The 23,048-nt window shown below is 38.2% G+C and overlaps 1 protein-coding gene across 3 annotated transcripts in view; it reads right to left on the reverse strand.

Moving 5' to 3' along the window:
• Positions 1-23,048, reverse strand: part of ATL2 (atlastin GTPase 2) — a 55,538-nt gene that overhangs the window by 15,932 nt on the left and 16,558 nt on the right. For all 3 annotated transcript variants that reach the window (XM_006151352.3, XM_027773000.1, XM_006151351.3), the window contains exons 2-4: positions 11,903-12,147; positions 2,913-3,047; positions 2,590-2,694 (exon numbers count right to left, since the gene is read on the reverse strand). In XM_006151352.3, the coding sequence (XP_006151414.1) occupies positions 2,590-2,694; positions 2,913-3,047; positions 11,903-12,147 (485 nt within the window). The remainder of the gene's footprint in view (positions 1-2,589; positions 2,695-2,912; positions 3,048-11,902; positions 12,148-23,048) is intronic.

Here is a 23,048-nt window from a genome sequence, read left to right on the forward strand (position 1 = left end):
TCTGTTGATGGCCAACCCCATGGGTCACTTAAAAAACATGCCAGATGCTCATGTGTGGGGTACAAGTATGGGGCGTGCACTCAAAATCTTGACACAATGGAGAAATGGAGAATTATAGACTGTAGCATGACCACACCCCATTAAGGGGTGGTGCTTTTTCCCTCTCCCCCCCCCCAACATGTGCTCTGACCAAAAGAAAAAAGTGTTGTGTCTTTTCATTTTTGCCAGAGGGAGTATGTGCTTGCTAGAGAAGGGGAAGGGAGATCATGCCTCAAGCCCTTCTCCATTTCTCCCTCCTTTTGGGATTTTAGGCACACATCTGGCATGTTTTTTCAAACCACTGGGTCAGAACTCAAACCATGCAGTTGGCTACATGGTATCCAGCACCCGTAACAGCCCCAGCCATCATCTAGCCTAAAAGTATTTGTTGAAAGAACTAATGACAAGAGGACCAATTTGTCATTGATCTTAAAGGATAGCTTATGTAATGAAACCAACTACTCTCTAAAGGTCAGGAAGGAAGCAACAATAAATATCTTAATCATCTAGTTACTTACAGTTTAGGAAGCACTTTCACATGTATTATCTCATTTACATCTCATTTCTGACTACACATAACCACATGTCAAACAGGCAAGACAGATAAAATCCTCATTTTATAGATAAGAAAGTAGCTGGTGACTATTTAAAACCGAGTCTCCTGTTAATATTTAAAAGCTGAATGAATAAACAAAAGAATACCACTGAATAAGTTTTAGGTCAGAGAATTCCCTAATTTAAGGTAAGCCCTAAAGCTGGATAATTAGAGAAGCTAAAATGTGATAATACGAACACAGCAATATGGTTTATGGTTGGTTCAAGGAAATCACAGATGTGCAACCTTGCAAGATCAGAGGAAAAGAAAGGGAGTAGAAAAAAATGGAAAAGAAAAAGACTTTGCAGGTCTTCAAAAGCAACATTTAGTGGGTAATATAACGGATATCCCTAGTCTTAAAAAAACAGACACCAGGCTAAGAGGTATTCCTATACATAAAATCATCCAATCTTTCCATTCTAATAACTAGGTACTTCGAACTGAGGAAGAAGAGAAATCACAGTTTTAGGAGACTGTATGTTTCAGATTAATACTGAAAAGCATTACAAAAATTCTAAGATACTGACAGTATCACCTATATTCTACCACTGGAAAACAAACTGTACCTTGAAAGGATCATACACCAACCCCTCTTTTTCTAAATATCTGCAAATATACTTGATAAACCGTCACCAGCTGGGCCTATCCACCATAGTTCAATAATTCATTTTCCAGCCAGAAATATATCAACTGCAGATGACCTCAGAAAAGAAAAAGTAAAATAATAAAATGGCATGTAGTGGTTTCAGTCCAGATTAAATTACAAAGAAAGGAGATAGCATAGCTTGAAGAAACCAGAACTTGATAGAACACCAAACGCAATTAGACTGTAAGGCAAGTGAAAACAAAAGGGATGGATTTTACCTGTTTCTAAATCCAACAGGTGCTATAAATCTTTAGCATATAAACATCAATGAGATTACCTAAATATAAATTAAATCTTAATGCACTGGGACAAGCAGTGGCATAATGGCCATGTCGCTGGACTCTTTTGTAGTCAACCATGGTTCGAGTCCCAGACCCAGTGGCTTAAACTCACGCTGGGCGTGTGTGTGTGTGTGCCCAAGATCCCAAGAGAAGAATGGAGACGGGCCTGCAGCATGGCCATCTCCCCTGGGGGGTGATTTCTCACTTTCTGTCTGTCTCTTTTTCTCTGGCAAGGACACATGCCCTATAACTAACTAACTAAATAAACAAACAAACAAACAAACAAACTCTCCCCCCCCAAAAAAAAACTTAATGCATCTATCTTATTTCCTTTAGTTCACATAAAGAGTACTAGATGTCACAAATATCAAAAGAAAACGAGACTGCTAAGTTTTATTACTTGTTTGGGTTAGCCAAAAAACAAAAATATACTTCATGGGACCAGCAGTTAGTGTAATGGCTATGTTGCTGGACTCCCATGTAGTCGACTGCAGTTTGAGTCCCGGACCCGGTGGCTTAAACTCACACCGGGCGCGTGTGTGTGCGTGCCCAAAATCCCGAGAGGAGAATGGAGGAGAAGGGATTGCGGCGTGGCCATCCCGCCTGACGGGTGATTTCTCACTTTCTATCTCTCTGTCTGTCTCTGTCTGTCTGGCGAGTGCACAAGCCCTTTAGCAAAAACCTCCTCAAAAAAAAAAAAATTTCATACCTTATTGTATCTGGCAGCTACATGCCTGACTTTAATTACAATAAACATTTAATATCTTTTCTTTTAAAGAAAATAATAAACCATAGAGTCCACTGATGGAAAACCAAAGAGATCAGCACAGGTTTACTGCCTCCTTTGTATGAAATTTTACATAATGAACCAGAACGATAAGCATGGAGATAAAAATGATCGGTAAGAAATGTAAGCAGTTCTCTAACGTCAATCCTTTTGTTCCTGTTGAATCAAAAGACATTTTGAGGAGAGGTCAAAAGTACTCAGATTATATAGTGTGATCGGTTCACATAATCTTTTGTCTCACCTGGACAGAACTAGTCATAGTGCTCAGAGCAAACACTGTCGCACAGTCTTTGATAGTTGACTGGCTATCAAAGGCACCCTGGGTATCCATTAGCAGCACAGCCACCTAGGAATTCAAAATTTTAAAATTCTTTGTAAGATATTCGCTAAAATTACTACAAAAACCATTAAATCAAGAAGTACTCAGATCTCACATATTCTAACATAATAAAAGTTATAAGACATTAATAGTACTCTATGTTATTTTGATTTTCAACATCAGAATATAGGTCAAGAAAAAATGAGAAGAGGAATAAAAGGAGAGAAATATAAATAGAATATTACTTTTGTTCCATTAGGTCTGTCAATCACAAATACTTCATTCCAAACTTGTATGCCTGTTGTTTCTCTTTCACAGCCACCTCGCCATGTAAAGCCAGTCAGTGGTTCGTTGTTTCCACCAATCCAACTTTGAGAATCCTGTTAAAGTCAAGGATAAATGCAAAATAAAACATAAAAATAATTAAGAACTAAAAAAAACTTAAGAAATCACCTACTCCTTATTTTACAGATGTAGAAGTTAAGTCCAGAGAGAGATAATACACTAGGTAACATCATTTAAGTACAGTTGACCCTTGAACAATTTGAGGTTTGGGGCATCAATCCTCCACATGGTCAAAAAAAAAAAAATCCATAAAGAAATTTGATTACCCAAAACTTTAACTACTAATAGCTTACTGTTGATCAGAAACCTTACCAATAATGTCAATACATACATATTTTATGTTATACATTATATTGGTACAATAAAGCTAAAAAAAAGAAAATGTAAAAAAAAAAGGCCTAAGGAAAAATAACTTTCACATTACTGTATGTATTAATACTGCATATTTTCATTATTTGTTTACTAGATGAGTTGTCTAGGGCCAGTTGGAAGCATGGTGGTGAAAGTGGCTGGATCCTGAACATCAATTGCACAGTTCAAGACCTGGACTTTGAGGCTCAAAAAGCACACCGGTGCGTATGTTCAAAATCCTGAGAGAATAGAAGGAAAAGGACTGTAGCGCAGCCATCCCCCTGGAATGTGTTTTCTCAATTTTTCTCTGTCTCTTTCTAGTGCATATACCCTATAGCAAATTTTAAAAACAAACAAGGCGAATCATGTAGTAGCGCCTACATCAATACTGTTTTATATAAGCTACTCTAGATGTCATACATACAGTAAACATGAAAAATAGGGTGTGAGGGCCAGCTCCATAGTGCAGTGGTTTCATACTAGGCATCGGGAACAGGATCCCATATGGCCAGCAGGTTCAAGTCCTGGCCCCAGAAGCTTGAAAAATCACGCAAGGCAGTGTGCATGCATGCCTGAAATCTTGAGGGAGGGTGAAATGGAGGAAAAGGGATTTGCAGTGTGACCATGACCTGTGCCTTTCCTCTCTGTTGAGAACACACATGCGCTCTGGCAATTAAAAAAAAAATCATGGTGCTATTCAAGTATTACACTAAACATTATGAAAACTATGAGATCACTATTACCCTTATATGCAGTTTACTGGAGAAAGAAACTGCTCATGTGGAGATGACAGCTTTTAAGTGGATATTGCAACACTCGAATTCACCACAGAGGGAGCTACCAAGTTATTTCAGTAGTACACTATGTATTTTATGCAATTATGATCTAATCCGCATCTTTACACTTGTTTACATGTCTCTCAACTAGGAATGCTGTTTTGTGTGGTCCGTAAGCGTGTGCCTAACTTTTAGGGCGCGTGCGCTCGCCAGACAGACAGAGAGAGACATAGAGACAGAAAGCGAGAAATCACCCCCCAGGGGGTTGGTCACGCCGCAATCCCTTCTCCTCCATTCTCCTCTCGGGATCTTGGGCACGCACGCACACGTGCCCGGCGTGAGATTTAAGCCACCGGGTCCGGGACGCGAACCGCGGTCGACTACGTGGGAGTCCAGCGACATAGCCATTACGCTAACTGCTGGTTCCCCCTAACTTTTGATAAATTAACTTTTTATACTAGATTTGTATACATTTTATAGAGGTAAATGATACAATAGACTATAATATTAATAACTTTCCACTAATGTTTTCAATACTTCTAGGCTAAACAGTTCATCTACCAGTTTTTTCAAATTGTCACAAATCCCCCCCAAAATTTTCCAACATATTTAATGAAAAAATCCACTTATAAGTGGACCCATGCAATTCAAACTCATGTTGTTTCAAGGGTCAAATGGAGTTGCGAAAGCAGTTCCAAATCCCACATGGGATTCTTACATAGAGGTGTGGTCTCATCCTAACCTGAACTTGCTCAATTCAGCTCCCATTTCTACTCTCTAGGCTTCTAGGTCCACTTCTCCCTCTTTCCACCTGGGTATAATACTAAAGAGTTGAGTGCTTATTTCACCAATACTTTTACAAGAATGTTCATACCAGCTTTATTTATAATAAACAAAAAACTGGAAACTATTTCTAGTAATAAAATGGATACATAAATGTGATCAAGTCATCCAATGAAATATCACTCAGCAATAAAAACTGATGAAATTTTGATACATGTAACAACAAATCATTTAGCCTTAATTCAGTGAAAGACACAGAATACAAGAGAATGTACTTTACGCTCCAAATTACTCCACAGTGATACAAGCTGAAACAACGGTGGCCCCTGAAAGCAGCAGATACTAATAACTGGGAAGAGGAATTAGAGATCCTTCTACAATGCAGGAAATGTTTTCTACCTTATCTGAGGTAGTGGTTACAAAAGTATACATATATAAAAAAATTAATTGGCTATACAAAGGTTTATACAATTTATTGTATGCACATTATACTACAATGAAAAATAATACAATGACCCTATGTAGAAATATTTTTTAATATTGTTCTTCCTCCAAATACGTTTTTTTCTTGAAAAAGATTAAACCAAGTTTTTCTTCATATATTCACACATTTCCCATGAGTCTTGCATCTCAGATATTGCTAGTCTTAGAGAAGGTGAAACCATGTTCAGCATCCTGTAGGGCTGATTCTGAGATATCTGTGCTTTTGGCAAGTTACATGTAGCAGCACATATGATCCTTAAAAATAGTTTTTACTCCTTATCTCCAGTAGCAGTTCTGGAAGTAGCTCGTTAAATTAATAAGAAACTATATAGGATGAGATCCTTCAAATGCCTTTCGGGGACCAGCAGTTAGTGTAATGGCTATGTTGCTGGACTCCCACGTAGTCGACCACAGTTTGAGTCCTGGCCCCGATGGCTTAAACTCGCACCAGGCGTGTGTGTGCGTGCCCAAAATCCCGAGAGGAGAATGGAGGAGAAGGGATTGCATCATGGCCATCCCCCATGGGGGATGATTTCTCGCTTTCTGTCTCTCTGTCTTTGTCTTTCTGGCGAGCGCACACGCCCTATAGCAAAAACCTCTCCCCCCCCCCAAAAAAAATGCCTTCCGCAAATACGCTATAGGTGGAATAAAAAATTTTGTGTATTAAACGGAGCAAAAACTCTTAGTCCAGTGTATGGCTAATAACAGAAATACCCGAGTTTGGGTAAATTATAAATAACGGAGGTTTATTTAGCCTAAGGTTTATGGCTCAAGGTCAAGAGATCCTATCTGGTGAGGATCTTCTTGCTAGTAGGGATTCTGCAGAATTTCAAGCCAAGGCAGGGCATCACACAGCAGAATTCACATGTCTATGTCCATGTCTCTGTACCTCAGCTTTGGTCTCTCTCCTGCTTATAAAGCCACCAGGATTGAATCACGGGAGCCCCACTCTAATGAGCTTATTCAAGACTAATCACCTCGCAAAGGCTCCACTTCTTAATACCGTAGTTGGATTAAATTTCCACCCTCTTAAATACCATCACAATAGAAGCCAAATCCCAACACATGAATTTTTGGGGTCATACTCAAAACCTAAAAGATTATTTATTAACCTTAAAGTGGGCAACAAGAAAAGCTATTACATTTGTAGAAGAACATGTCTGCTTATCAGTCTACTTCAACCTCTGAAGTAAATAGTGAAAATGATCATTTACAAAAGAACAATTTAGTGTAGGTACATGCTATAAAGTATCCACACTTTACTAGTAATACATGGGAAAGTGACCAGACATAATTTTACATAATAGTTTTTAGATAAAGGCTTTGGCATCAAATAACATGGTCTGGAATTTTAGCCTTGCCACTTATTTTCAGTCTCATTTCTTAAAACTACCAAGTTAAAATACTAACATTACTGCAAAGAGTTAGTACAAATACTGAGTAAGACAGTATCTGTTAAATGCTCAGTAATCAGAGTGCCCAGAATTCAGTAAAGACCAACACCTGTTATATTGAATAATGTGCCTCTTGATGAAAAAAATACATCATCCATAAGTACTCTTGCCAAAAGAATTAAAATCTGAGTTTGACCAAGTCTATAGATTCAACTGACAATTTACAGAAAATTCACAGGACAAAAGCACACCGGTTGGATACAGTCAGCAAATCTAGAGTGGAAATTCTGTAAGACCAACAATCTCTTCAACAAACGAATTGCCAAGAAAAGAGATGGAGGCATACCTAAAAAAATTTAAAGACAACCAACCATAATGTGGATCTCATCTGGTTAGATACAAACTATCATCTGGGACCAGCAGGTGGGATAATGGTTATACTGCTGGACTCCCACATAGACCCAGTATAAAACTCACACCAGGAACATGTGCATGCATGCCCAAAATCCCAAGCAGAGAATGGGAGCAGAGGTATAAAAGCGTGGTCACCCCCATGGTGTGGGGGTGGGGGGGATTTCTTTCTTTTTCTTTTTCTTTTTCTCTTTCTCTCTCTCCCTGGCAAGCACATGTACCCTATAGCAAAAATCTCTCCAAAAAAAAAAGTAATAACTGGGGACCAGCAGGTGGCGTGGTGGTTAAGGTGCTGGACACTCCCACATGGCCAACCACGGTTCGAGTCCTGGACCTGGTGGCTTGCTTTCCCACTTTCTCTCCCTCTCTCTGTCTCACTCTGGTCAAATTAAAATAAATGAATGAATAAATTAAAAAAAAAAAAGTAATAACTAAGGGACCAGCAGATAGTGTATAACAGTTACATCACTGAACTCCCATGTAGTTCACCACAGTTTGAGTTCTTGAATTCCAGACTCAGCAGCTTAAAACTCACACCAGGGGACCAGCAGTTAGCGTAATGGCTATGTCACTGGACTCCCATGTAATCGACCACAGTTCACGTCCAGGACCCGGTGGCTTAAAATTCACGCCGGGCGCGTGTGCGTGCGTGCCCAAGATCCCGAGAGGAGAATGGAGGAGAAGGGATTGCGGCGTGGCCATCTCCCTTAGGGGGTGATTTCTCGCTTTCTGTCTCTCTGTATCTCTCTTGTCTGTCTGACGAGCACACACACCCTATAGCAAAAACCTCTCTCAAAAAAAAAAAAAAAAAAAAAAACAACTGTGTGTGTGTGCCCAAAATCCTGAGAGGAAAATGGAGAAGGGATTGCAGCATGGCCATCCCCCTGGAGATGATTTCTCGCTTTCTGTCTCTCCAACTGAGCACATGCACCCTATAGTAAAATTCTCTCTCTAAAAAATAAATAAGAATTAAAAATAAAGTATCTGAGGCAACTGGAAAATTGAATACTTACAAGTCGTTTCATAATATTAAAAAACTATTGATTTTGGGGTATGATGCTACAGTACTGTCTAAAAATGTTCTTATCGCTAAGAGACATTTGTAAATATTTGACATCTTAATTGAAGTATTATTCTTTCTGGATTTACTTCAAAACAATATATAACATGTGGAGTGAGTCAGTGTATAGGTGAAATGATATCAATGGCATTAATTGCTAAACATTGTTAAGTACATGAATTATCATTGTAATATTATCTACTTTTACATTTTAAAATTCTTCATAACAAAGGTTTTTTTTTAAAAGAATTATTTCATTTAACGTTACTTATTTATTTATTTTAATTTGTCCAGATAGGGTCAGAGTGAGAAAGAAAGAGAGAGAGAGAGAGAGAAAGAGAAAGTGAAAAAGCCAGCCGCCAGGTCTGGGACTTGAACCACGGTCAGCCATGTGGGAGTCCAGTGCCCTTAACCACCATGCCACCTGCCAGTCCCCATAACAAAGTTTTAAAAAGGAAAACATAGGGAATGCTATAAAGATAGAAGCAACTCTATAAAGAATTAAGAATCCTTACCTAAAAGAGTTTAGTAAAACAGCTATCACCATTACTTGCTGTCAAAATCCCAAACATTATGTGAAACTCTACATAGACTACATAATTTAATTCTACTTAATTAAGCTTTAACCTTTATACATTTTTTACAGCAGCCAGATGTGACAATTTAATAAGCATTTTTCTGATAAGCAGGTTGCTGGAGTAATCTACTTCACTTTGGAAGGGTGTGATTCACAAAAATCACTTGACTAAAAATTTTATGATCAAAGTAAATATGCATCAACAGTTAAATGGCTAATAAAATGTGGTCTAATCATATAGTATTTTACTAAAATAACAAAAATAATAAACCATTGCCACATGCAAAAACATGGATCATCTCATAGTTACAATGTTAATGAAACAAGGCAAACAGAATACCTATGGTATGAAATCATTCATGTGAAGTTAAAGACAGGTGAAAAGAGCCTATAGTGAAAGGTTCAGAACAGTAGTTACTTTTGGGGTATATATTAATTGGGAAGGGGCAAGAAAGGGAGGGTTCTATATCTTCATCTTGGTGTTGGTAATGTTAAGTGTATATACACATGCATAATAATTAACAGAATACGGTAACTGATACTAGAAATGTTATATAGAAACCTTATAAATGAAAGTCAAATGTATTTCAAAGCCAGTCCGTGGTGTGGTGGTTAAGGCAGCTGGATACCACATGGTCAACTGTACATCCCAGACATGAAGAGCTTAAAAACACACTGAGTGGGACCAGCAGTTAGCGTAATGGCTATGTCGCTGGACTCCCACGTAGTCGACCGAGGTTCATGTCCCGGACCTGGTGGCTTAAAACTCACACCGGGCACGTGTGCATGCGTGCCCAAGATCTCAAGAGAAGAATGAAGGAGAAGGGACTGCGGCGTGGCCATCCCCCCTGGGTGGTGATTTCTCACTTTCTGTCTGTCTCTGTCTGTCTGGCGAGTACCTGTGCCCTATAGCAAAAACCTCTTCAAAAAAAACAGAAAAAACAAAAAAGCACACTGGGTAAATGTATGTGCATACCCAAAATCCTGAGAAGATGGAGGAGAAAGGACTGCAGCATGGCTATCCTCTCCGGGAACTTTATTTTCTCTCTCTCACACTTACTCTCTAGCAAGCATAGGTGCCTTACAGCAAATTAAAAAAGGTATTTAAACCTAGGAGCCACTAACTAGGTATGCAACCTTCCAGTAGATCTAGTATCTTCCCGAGGAAATGGAGAGTTTGTTAGTAGAGAGATTACAAATACATGACAACTGTGGGCTGCTACTTCCTCTCTGAACAGCCACTACAAAACGACCAGAGATGGAATGAGAATGGCACCTCAGGTGAAACTTACTGTCCTTCCTGGACAAGTGATCTAAGCTTCCTTCTTCTAACATTCTGTCTGTGACCTACTTGGATTCAAATGTCTGCAGTGAACAGCTCAGACACAACAGACAGATACAGTATATAAAAGATAATGTAAAGAATTAGAAGACTTCAAAATACAGAAATTCTTTATCGTTTTCAAATGTGCAGATTTTTAAAAATATATGCCATTATTTATATTATTTATTTCAAAAATAAAAACTCTGGGAAATAATGAAGTATAAATAGAAAAGCCTTAATATATCTTTCTCTATTTCTTAAACACATAAAATACTGTTCTTTAACATGAATTACATCCTTGATACTCAGGTATGCTTGAGAATGCCTGAAGAGATCTCCACTTAAAAAAAGAAAAAACAAAAAACCTTGAATGCTTCCTTGCAAAGCTGAGAATGTTTACCTTATTTCTTATTTTAAGGCAGATGACACATGCAATTATAGACTTACACAGAAGTCCATCAAGGTGCGCATCTGACAAGTGTTAATTATGTAATTCTTTTTAAGTGCCTTCTGAATGTCAAAAGTCCCCTGTAAAGTCCTTTCCCCCTAAGGGTTCCACTCCAAAACTTCTAATCTCTTCCTCTTGGTCTCTACCAAACTCCCATCTCCCGCGGATCAACTTTCAGCTAAAAAATATCCTCATTCAAGTTCAAAAATATTTGTGTTTCTTTTCAGAGTCAAGGCCAGGAAGATGGAGGAAAGTAACAACCACCATCTGAAAGTGAAAATGCATAGGGGGAAGGAGATCATTAATCAAAACAGAGGAGTGCCTACTAAGCCCTAACTGTTGTGCTAGGCACTTACAATATGATAACAACAATAAGGGTCACCTCTGACAGAGATTAAACTAGTCAGAAAAAAGTAAGTAACTAATGAAATATCAACAAAAACGTAAGCCCTGTGCTTTAATTAAGTGTTAGGAAGAATACATAACATAGTCTTAGAAGTCAGGGAAGGCATCCTACGAAGCTAAAATAGCAAGAATTAGCAATTACATAATCCACTCAAGGAACAGCAAAAAATACACATTTGGCTTATGAAGGTAAGAGATAGGCAGGCTCACAGATCACAGGAGACCATGCAAACCTCTCTACGAACTGGACGTTATCCTAAAAGTGACTCATTTGGGGAACACAGGTATACTTTCACAAAGGTCACTATCCTTCCACTACACTACAGTGTAAAGGTGGCCAAGAAGAAGAAACTGAGAAATAAAACAAAAAAAAAGAGAAGATAAACAATACTTAAGAGACTTTCAGGGTATATACTCAGACATGTTAGGTTAGAACTACAATACCTAAAACATAGATGCTCACTCATACTCATCAATGTATGTAATATGCAGAGCTGACAGGTGGCGAGGTAATTAAGGAGCTGGACTCTCCCATGGCTGATTGTGGTTCAAGTCCCAGACCTGACAGCATGATTTCTCACTTTCCCTTTCTCTCTCCTTCTGATCAAACTACAATGACAAATAAAAAGTATTAAGATACACACACACGTGCGCGCGCGCGCACACACACACACACACATATTACATACAAAAAGGAATCATGGAAATGAAGAATAATCCAGAGCTCAAGCAGATATATCACTATATTAATTGAAAAGTTTACAAAGAACTGCATTTCTATAAAATAAAGATATAGTTACTACTGATTTTTGCCTGGTTTTTAAAACAGAGTTGACTGGCAGCTTTTTAACTGGGTTCAAATTAAAGGCACTATTCACCTTGTTATACATATATCTAAGCATGAAGTCCAGTAGAAATGATTTCCCTTTACGAAAAGCTCCTGCCACGGATACCACAACTATGTTAAGATCCCGTATGTGCTCCTGCAGTAGTATCTGCTCCAAAGCTTCTTCATCAAGCTCAAAGTTATGGTCATCTTCATGAGCAAGAACAATCTGTACTGGACATGGTTTCTTCATAACCTCATCAGAGTTTACCAGGTCATCATCTTCATAATTCTCACCTGGAATTTTAGAAAGAAAGAAAGAAGTTATTTGAATCTCTATATAACTAACTTTTTCTTTTTCTTTTTTTTTTACTAACTTTTTCTTAAGGGCCACAACTAAAGCAAAACTTTAAATAACTCCCAATCCCCCCCTTAAAGTCATCACAGATCATTTGTGAATAGTTACAAAAAGTGATGTTAAAGTATCTTTAGATTTCTTATTCCCTCTGTAACAAAACAAAAAATACTGGTAAGATTTCCTATTACAGATAAACAATAATACCCAGTATGGCCTCTAGCTCAGTTACTTCTTACAGTTAAATATGAACAGCAGCTGTTCAACAGCAGTTCATTATTTAGCTAACAGTTGTTGCTACTGTCTGTACACAGAAACCAGATAGAGGGAAAAAATAATTTCACCTCATACTTCAAGAGTTCAATTTTCCCTTTAAGCATCACCTAGAAAACTAGGTTCTCTTAGTCATTCCAAAGACTAAAACATATCTATGGATTGGGAATGTTATTTTATTCTGAAACTTTAAAAGGGCAAAATTAGGATTGTAAGAAATTTCCAAAATGACACTTCTAAGACAGAGGCCCTAGCTTACTACTAATAGAGCCTCCCTTTATTAAAGCAAAGAACAGAATTAGTATTTGAGAGAACAGTCAGTGAGATGCAGTTACATGCTAGAATTTCATCTTTCTCTGGGGCTCTTTCTCTCCAAACACCACAGCCCCCACTTCAAGATGATATTGCTGCCCTAAATAGCCATATAAACTCCTCTTTTTTGCCACAACACAGCATTAAGGTACCTTACTGAACAGTGGGAAGAACTAATTACAGAAAATGTAAATAACAGCAGAGGCAATGTTTGGAGTTCTGCTTTTAAATAAAATTTTTTAAAAAGTTTGCTAGAGGGTGATTGCGCTCATCAGAAAGACAGAGAAGGAAAGTAGGAAAGCATCCCCTGGGGGGATGGTCGTGCCATAATCCCTTTTCATCAATTTTTCCTTTCAAGATTCTGGTCATGTACACCCATGCACCCAACATGTTTCGAAAGCCACCCAGTCCAGGATCAAACCATATAGTCAGTCAGTCATGTGGCATCCAGCCACCTTAACCACCAGGCCACTAGTTTGGCCCTGGTCCTATTTAAAAACAAGAACAACAAATATCTAATAGCTTTAAAAGACACAGGTCTGGTTTTCATCTTGACCAACTGCTAGATTCCATACAGAAGTTACTCCTGGAGGCCTTATTTTCTCCCACACAGAAATTTAGAAGAGACCTTTCCTTAGAGCCTGTCTACTCAGTGTCCAGTTTCCAATCTAGGGAGGTATACAATATGCACTATGTTCTGTATATTGGCCATCCTCCTCTCACAGAGAGAGCCAGTCTACTAAAGAGTAGTACATTAGCAGTGAACAGTGCCATAATACCTTATGCACATAACCACTATTGTTAGGGCGGCCTTCGTTGTGGACTGTGAAAGAATTCACAAACTCAGAGAGAAAGCAGACAGAAAAGAATCCATTCACTTTCCAAGAGGATGGGGACCAGATGCAGAGCTACATCAACCCCAAAGGTTGGGGGCCAAGGAGCTTGTATTGAGACTAAAGAAAAGGGAGGCTATCTATGGTTAGGCAATCAGGATGATTCTGGGACAGGACATCTGTTAGTGCTTGGGTCATTGTGTTATTATCTCTGGATGTCTTATCTGGAGGCTGTCGTCTTCCTTGTGGTCTGTCCTTAGTTTTGGTGCCAGCTATTAGCAGATGTGGTACCTAACTAATCTCCCTGCATTAATAATTTTTTTGAGAGTTGTTTTTGTTTTTTGGTTTTTGTTTTGTTTTGTTTTGTTTTTGCTACAGGGTGCATGTGCTCGCCAGACAGAGACAGAGAGACAGAAAGTGAGAAATCACCCCCCAGGGGGGATGGTCACCCCACAATACCGTCTCCTCCATTCTCCTCTCGGGATCTTGGGCACACATGCACACGCACCCAGCGTGAGTTTTAAGCCACCAGGTCCGGGACACGAACCACAGTCAACTACATGGGAGTCCAGTGGCACGGCCATTACGCTAACTGCATCAATAATCTTGCTCCCTTCCCCCAATTCAATCATCGAAGTAGCAACTAAGTATTAATAATATAGTTCTATATAAATTTTATCGTTACTCTCCTTAAAACCACTTTTATAAAGGACTAAAATTAAAATCCTACACATGGCCTAGACAATCCTATACTTGGGAATCTCTCACTTCATTCAGTGCTATTCTCCTTCTTCAAACTACAAATAGCATAGCTACAATAGTCATTCCTCTGATCCATTCCTACTAGACCTCACAACATTCTTGCACTTGAAAATACTCTTCCCCATGTTATGCCTCTCATCAATCCATACTTATTCCTTAAGGCTCAGTTTCAATGTTATTTCCCAGGAATGAGAATCTTCCCAGACCCTCCAAACCAAGTTTTGTCCTCCTATACTCCCCCAACTATTTAATCTATCATTTACTGTATTTCTCACATTCTAGATTGCCAAACTGCTATTTAAAACCTTCCATTGGTTTCTCATTCTAACCAGAAAATAAAGGGGAACAAAAAAGAACACTCAAGTTCTTTAACATGGCCTCCACAGTCCTATGTCACCTAGTCCCCTGTAGTTTTATCTTGTAACACACTCCCCTATTGACTCCCAAAGTCCCAGGTGACACGACCTTGTTGTAGTTGGACAGGCTGTTTCCCACCTTAGGATCTTTGTCCTGTGTTGATCCCCCTGTCTGGAATGCTCTGCCACCAGAAATTCACGTGGTTTACCCCTAATGTAAACTACGGACTTAGGGTGATAAAGATGTGTCAATGAAGGCTCATTGATTAACAAATAAACTGCTTTGGTACAGGATGTCAATAATGGGAAGAGTGTGAATGTGCAGGGCAAGGGGTATTACAAGAACAACACTTTCCACTAAATGTTGCTGTGAATCCAGAATTGCTCTGAAAAATAAATCTATTAAAACAACAACAAAACGACACCTGTCTTTTTGCAGTTCAAACACATTTTGTCTTAAATCTGCCAAAATCATGCACTCAGAATGTATTCCAACAGCAAAATTTGCACTTCAGGGCTGACCTAGATCTGTCAGCAAACTTCAAGCTTAATTACAAGCAAAAACAATAAAAAGGTATTACAAATTTGCATCACAATAAAATGTTACTAAGAGTTCTATCAATCCAAAACTGAACTTACAGAAAGAGAACTAAGCAAAGAATAATTCACTTTTTAAAAGCAATAAAAGTACATTTTATATTATTATTCATACACTAAATAAAAACTTGCAACATGGGCTGGCTCTGTGTCAGGCAGTAGTATACTATTAAAGGGATGGTGGGTTGCACATGGCAACACAATTCGAATCCCCAGGTCCAGCAAGCCTGAAACACATCAGGCCCACACGCCAGTGCCCAAGATTCCACTGGCTGGAGGTCTGGAGGTCTGGAGGTCTGGAGGAAGGGATCACAGTGATGTGATCAGACCCTGTCTCTCTCTTACATGTACTCATATATGCTGTTTTACAAATAAAAGGAGAAAACTGTTTTAAATAGAAAAATTTTTTAAAGCTTGAAACAGAATTTTATGGAAAGCAACTTAAGCCTACTCAGTCAATTTATGAAAATTAGTTATCCAACAAAAGCTAAGTAATGTTTTAGAGTCTGATATTTGGACCTTAACATTAACATTCTAAACTCAAAACATAGGACAGAACTCTGATTTTTTTCCTATTTCAAAATCTTTTCCAGGGGGGGCCTATACACATTAACATACCAGTGAGAGTGGGATGCCACTTCCTGTTCCAGAAATAGTGTTTTTATGATGTATTGGGTTGTCAGAAAAGTCATGACATTTTTCTATGTGAAGATGCTCATGCCTTAGTTTCTGACAACTCCATATATATAGTAAGCTTTCTTATCTCAGAGTTCAGCACAGACATTGTTTTGCTGATTAGGCTCAGAGACTTGTGTTTTTCTTTAATCAAGCACTAATCTAAGAATTTCAAACTCACCTATAACCTAAAAGCCTCCACTTCCAGATGTCCCACCTTTTTGGGCCAAATCAATGTAAAGGCCTTCTGCTGATTGACAGCTCCCCTGCTCTTAGAACTAAGTGAAAAGAACCCGTGTGTCTTAGCGCCCTGAGAAACACAGCTTGTCTTTCTCTGGGGTGGTCAGTCAATTTCATGCTTACTAATAAACTGCATTATTATTTCTATAGAGTTGGTTATTTTTGTCAACAACATCATCAAGCGCTGGCTCTGTGGTGTAAAGGTAAGGCACTATTAAAGAGAAGCTGGATCCCACATGCTGACTGCAATTCAAATCTTCAGCCTTGTCAGCCTGAAACACTCCAGGGCACACACATGAGCACCCAAGATATGATGGCATGAGGAAGGGGATCACAGTGTGGCCAGACCCTGCAGAGGGTGTTCATTTCATCTCATCTCGATTCTCATTCTTACGTGCACACGCACTGTATCATGAAACAACAAAAACAGTATTAAAGGACACGAAAGTTTATTATAGCACATATTTTAAAAAGCCTTAAAGAGGTCATATCACAGTAAAACTACTTATAGAAATTAAAAGAAATAAAGATGTTAACAAAGTTGTTAAACTTTGTTTACCAATGTTACTTTTTTTTAAAGAAAGGTTTTTATTATAGGACTTATCCACTCTTCGGAGAGACAGAAAGCGAGAAATCACCATCCAGAAGGGATAGCCACTCTGCAACCCCTTCTCTCCATTCTCCTCTGGGGCTCTTGGGTACGCATGCACATGTGCCCAGCATGAGATTTAAGCCTCCAGGTCCAGGACTCGAACCACAGTCAGACATGTGTGAGTCCATTGACAACACCATTACAACATCTGCTGGTCCCATACCAGTGTTACTTCTGGCAATAAAAATTAATGCTGAGTATCTCAGTGTCCCAACAGTAATTTAAGCCACATGCTGACATATTATATAGCTTAAAAAAACACATGCGCACTCGTAAGAAATAAAGGCTATTTTGCTAATTTTTGTACTTGCTATGTGATTTATATAATTCAGTATGAAATAAGTAAGAAAAAGACAAATTACGAAGTAGGACAAGTCATTCCCAATTCTGATTTTTAAAATATAGGCACTTGGCAGAAAAAGAGGAATTTGGGACTTTCAGAGCACTGGTATATAGTAACAAACTATGAAATGTTTAAACAGTATTCTACAGATAACTTTGTAAGTTTAAAAAATGTACTGTCTGTATACTTTAGAGTATAGTGGGGGGACAGTTTGTGTATAGTATGTAGTATAATGCTGAAAACTAATTTAGAAGGTTATGACTACTATGCACTTACTTGTATAATACTCGTAATTATGATATACTTCCCACAGAGCCTTCAGTCAAAAAACAACTTTCAATTAACATTATAAAGCAAATTGTCTTTTCCCATAGAAAAATATGTTTCACGCAACTGAATGAGGTTAGGAAGCTGGAACTGGCTTTAACAAGGAATACCACAGCAAAACTGGTGAGTCCCATCACTGCCTAGCATTTTAAATCTACCCAAATGAGGAATAAAAATAGTATGATTTATCTTCCAGGTTCAAACTATCTAATTCAACAAAGGACGGTTGGAAAGTACAGGACACATAGCTGACAGATGCAAAGATCTCTAGGTAGTGCAATTAACAGTAATTTTTGTTAAATGTGACAGGTGGATTAATGATGTACGAAAATCTGATGGAATATATACATTACCACGTGCAGGAAGTCTATAAAAGTCCGAAGGAAAGTGACAACTATCTTAGATATATTATCTACAGTCTAAAAAAAAAATGCTTAAAAATTGGAAACATATACTATTGATGGAATAAGATTTTAGCTCAAAAGGCAGTTTGAGAGGTTTAGGAAGAGGACTGGTTATCACTGAAATTTAGTGTAAATTATTAAGTGTCATTACATAAGCACTGAAGAACCTTCCAGTAATGTTAGCTGGAAGTTAAGAAGCAAATACAATTTGAGATCACCATCAATAAAATAGAACGTTTCAATAAACAAATAAAATAGTTATAGTGCCAAGAAAGAGAGCAAGGTATGGTTTCTTTTTTCCCAAAAAATTTTCCCTAACTTTATTTTTTTTTCTGTAACAGAAGCTTTATTTGGTCCACTAGGAAAACACTGGCAAAATAAATTTCAGTTACAAAAACCCAGATACAGGGGACCAGCAGATGGTGTGGTGGTTAAGGTGCTAGACACTCCCACATGGCTGACCATGGTTCGAGTCCTGGACCTAGTGGCTTGCTTTCTCGCTTTCTTTCTCTCTCTCTCTCACTCTTTCTGGTCAAATTAAAATAAATGAATTAATGGGGAAAAAAATGCAGATATAAGCTTCCAAGTGTAAAGTTATAAGTACCAAAAATACAGGTATTACTTAGAGTTAACAGGTCTAAGGTCTTCCACAGATAGAACCCAGGACGACTGTGGCTTGAGTCCCGGATCTGGCAGCTCACTTTCTCGCTTTTCCACTTTCTTTCTCTGGTCAAATTAAAATAATAATAATAATAATAATAAAATTAATTGTTAAACATACACACACACACACACACAAGCAGAACATTCATTCAATCTTCTCATTGCTTCAAAATAAACTGGTGGAGAGGCTGGCCATACAGGAACAAGATAAAAACAAAGTGGCCATCACATTGGTTAATTGTTCAATCTGAGAAATGTATGCACGAGGTTTCTTGTGTTCTTCTTTTCACTTCTGTACATATTTGTAATTTTCCATAATAGTCTTTTTATTATTTTATTTAATTTATTCATCATTTATTTTAATTTGACCAAAGACAGACATGGGGGGGGGAATGAGAAAGCAAGCCACCAGGTGCAGGACTCAAACCATGGCTGGCCACATGAGAGTGTCCAGTGCCTTACCCACCACACCACCTGCTGGTCCCCCATAATAGTCTTTTAAAACTACTTTAAAATATTATGAACTATTTTAAAGTAGTAATGCAACTAAAGGGTGCATTAGGAGATTAAATCTAGGTATAAAAGAGGGACACTTGCTGGAGTTATCTGAGGCAAGAGGAAGTCTTTCGAATACTCTAGAACAGTGCTTCTCAACTTTTATTTTTTTAAACATCAATTCACTCATTCACTGTAGTAATTGGGGAGAATAAGAGGGTACTATGGAAGAAAAATATGTTTTCATAGTATACAAGACAAGGCCAAGTAATTCTAAAATTCTGTGCCTGTCCCACTTTTCTCTCAACTCACTCCCTGAAAATATAGTTGTAAACAACCAATTATTGACTCCTAAAATATGGAAGCAAGAACCTAAGGAATTCACTATCAGGTAGCTAACTGAAAGAAGGTATCCGCTCTTTAGGAGGAAAAAAATAAAAAGAATCAGCTTTAAAAGCAAAACCATTAAATATCCTACAGAGAAAACTCTAGGCCCAGAAGACTTCACTGGTGAATTCTATCAAACAGTTCAGAAATAATACCAATTCTGCAGAGACTGCCAGAAAAAGAGAGAAAAGAACATTTCTCATTTTATGAAGCTAATAGTATTACCAGACAGAGACATTATAAGAAAATAAAGCTACAGACCAATATGTCTAATGAACAGACATCAAAATCTTTAAATAAAATCTAGTATTCAGAATATACAAAGAACTCTTACAATTGAGTAAGAACTATTCAAGACAACGAAAAACTTGAACATATGTTCATAGCAGCTTTATTACAATGGCCAGAAAATGAAAACAACTCAAATGTCCATTTACTAGAAAATGAATAAACTGCATTACAGTTATATAACAGACTACCTCTCAGCAATGAAAAGAAATGAATTATGGATACACAAACACAGGGGAGCCTAAAGAGCATTATGCTAAGTAAAAAAAGACAGACCCCCTACACAAACACAAAATCGTACTTTCACTATTGTACTGTATGATCCTATTTACATAAAATTCTAGAAAAACAACAGTAACAGCAGGTGACTGGTTGCCAGTAGCTGAGGGTAAAGGAAGAGTACTGACCACAAAAGGGACAAGAGAACTTTCTGAGGTGGTGGAAATGGTCTATATCATAACGCTGGTGGTGGCTACAAACCATACATTTGTCAGTCATCCAACTGTATCCCCATTATCAGTGAGTTTTATGTTTATTAAAGCTCAACAAAAATCAGATAAATTCTATTCTTCTAAGCGCTTTCATTTCTTAAAAGAATAAAGCAATACAACTAATTAATTAATTCTTTCCCAGAACAAAAATATAGTCATCAGTATTGTCCCCTTCAAGAGTAACTGCCTATGAAGGTGATACCTATGTCATAAAAAACTGGAGCTCTCCACCAGTGCTGACATTGCTCAAATTTTATTTAAAATATTTTCTCATGACCCAGATATCCCAGGGCCTGGGTTCATTTTGAGTGTCTCCAATGGTGAGAAATTTACTCCTTTGTGACCAAATTCCTGTGAACATAGTACCTGATCATGCCAAAGTTTTGGTGAGAAAAATCAAAAGTGAACGTATTGATACTTATTTTCTGAAAGAATTCTTGAGATAGTTTTCTATACTGAGGAGAAAGGGCATTTTATAAGACCTACAGCATTGTTTGTTTTTCAAGATTTTTGCTATAGAGCACAAGCGCTTGCTGAGACAGAAACCAAGAAATTACACCCCATGAGGGGCGGGTGGTGGCCACACAATCTCTTCTTCATTCTCTTACGATCTTGGACCAGTGTGCACATGTGCCTGGCATAAGTCTTAAGTGGCCAGGTTCAGGATTCGAACCACAACCAACTACATGGGAGTCCAGCAACATAACTATCATGCCATCTGCTAGTTCCAGACCTGTGTTTTAAAACATCAGTAGAATATATGCATGCTACCTAGAATACATATCAAGACACAATGAGAACATTCAAATTACATATGTTTAGAAATTAACCTCGATACTTAAATTTAATATAAACTTCACAAGACTTACTTACGGATTATGCGATCCAGTTTTGTTTTTGTTTATTTGTTTGTTTGGTTTTTTTGGAGAGGTTTCGCCAGACAGACAGAGGAAGACATAGAGACAGAAAGCAAAAAATCATCCCCCAGAGGGGATGGCCACGCCACAATCCCTTCTCCTCCATTCTCCTCTCGGGATCTTGGGCATGCACGCACATGCGCCCAGCGTGAGTTTTAAGCCAACCGGTCAGGGACGCGAACCGCGGTCAACTACGTGGGAGTCCAGCGACATAGCCACTACACTAACTGCTGGTTCCCTTTGTTTGTTTGAATTTCTGCGAGAGGACAAGGATAGAGACAGAGAGAGAGACAGAAAGAGAGAAAGCGGCGGCCATGATGAGGCATGGCCACACCATCAATCCTCCATTTCACCCTCCTTTCGAGATTTTGGACATGCAGCAGACATGCTTGGGATGTTTCAAAAGCCACTGAAGTCTGCCACGTGGTATTCAGCTGCCCAGCCACTAGCTCACCCTCAACTGGCGCAAATTTTTTTTAAAAGGTTTTTGCCATAGGGTGTATGCACTCACCTGAGAGAGACAGAAAGAAAGTGAGAAATCACATTTCTCCTCCATTCTTCTGTTGAGATTTTGGACACACACGCGTGCGCACACACCTGGCATGAGTTTCAAGCCACTGGATCCAGGACTTGAACCACGGCGGGTCATGCCAGCGCCCTAAATCATGCCACCTTCTGGCCTCTAAACTGGCTCATTTTAAACGGAAGAAAAACAGTTAACTAGACCACTGAAGGGGAGAGAATGGGGTCAGGCCTTCTTATTTACTGTTCCTCTACAACAATCTTTGCAAACTTTTATCATGAATATGAATGTCCTGGGGATCTCATTAAAATACGTATTTTCAATCAGTAAAATCTGGAGTAGAATCTGAAACTGTGCATGTCTAAGTCCAAGGTGATACTGATATGGTTGGTCTTCAGAAAATATGGAATGACAAGGGTGATGATATTTTACAGATATTTAATATGGAAATGTCATTCATTTAATGTTATTTCATGTAGTTTTTATTGATGTTAAAGAAAAGTTTTCAAGAAAGTAAAAGGTTTTCAAGTTAAATTATAACGCTCTGTTCATCAGAGGAGACTGCTAATCCTCTTACAGAATAACTCTAGCCTAGATGTTAAAGACTGGGAGCACTGGACTCCCACATGGCTGACTATGGTTTGAGTCCAAGACTTGGCAGCTTGATTTCTCACTTCCCCTCTCTGTCTCTCTCTAGTCAAATTAATATAAATAAAAATAAAATAAGAAATTCTTTTTTTAAAAAATAAAGTACAAAAGAGACAAGATGCATAAAACAATCCCTACTTTTAAAAATTGATATAGAAAATGTTTTAAAATGTTAACATGACATGGATTTAGGTTTGAAAACCGCTGGTCTAGAATGATCATCGACCAGGCACCTGAGTGAGATTTTTATGGCAGGTCTGGGCCCCTTCACCTCTACTGCCCCTCTGTTCTTCCCAACCGCCACACAGACTGCTGCAGTTTAGGATAAGAATGTTGACAAAAAGACAAACTTGAGCTTCAACAAATTATTTTCTTGAAGGAGAGAAGCAGTTATTAGCCAATCAGGTACTAAAAAAAAGATTTAACTCATAACTTGCTCCTATAAAATGCTGTTATTATAGATGTATAAAGCTAAATTTCTCTCATACAAAATTGGAACTATGATGCAAACTGCAACAATAAAAACTTTAAAGACTTCAGAAAAGGACCTATTAACAAAGCCAGTTTTTTAATACCTTCCCCCATTAGCACTGCCTCTTTAACCAACAAAAGATCATCCTAAAATATCTGGGATTTTTTTTTTAAAATGCTTTAAAG

This window comes from Tupaia chinensis, unplaced genomic scaffold (assembly GCF_000334495.1).
Source record: "Tupaia chinensis unplaced genomic scaffold, TupChi_1.0 Scaffold000317_1, whole genome shotgun sequence".
Classification (NCBI taxonomy): domain Eukaryota; kingdom Metazoa; phylum Chordata; class Mammalia; order Scandentia; family Tupaiidae; genus Tupaia; species Tupaia belangeri.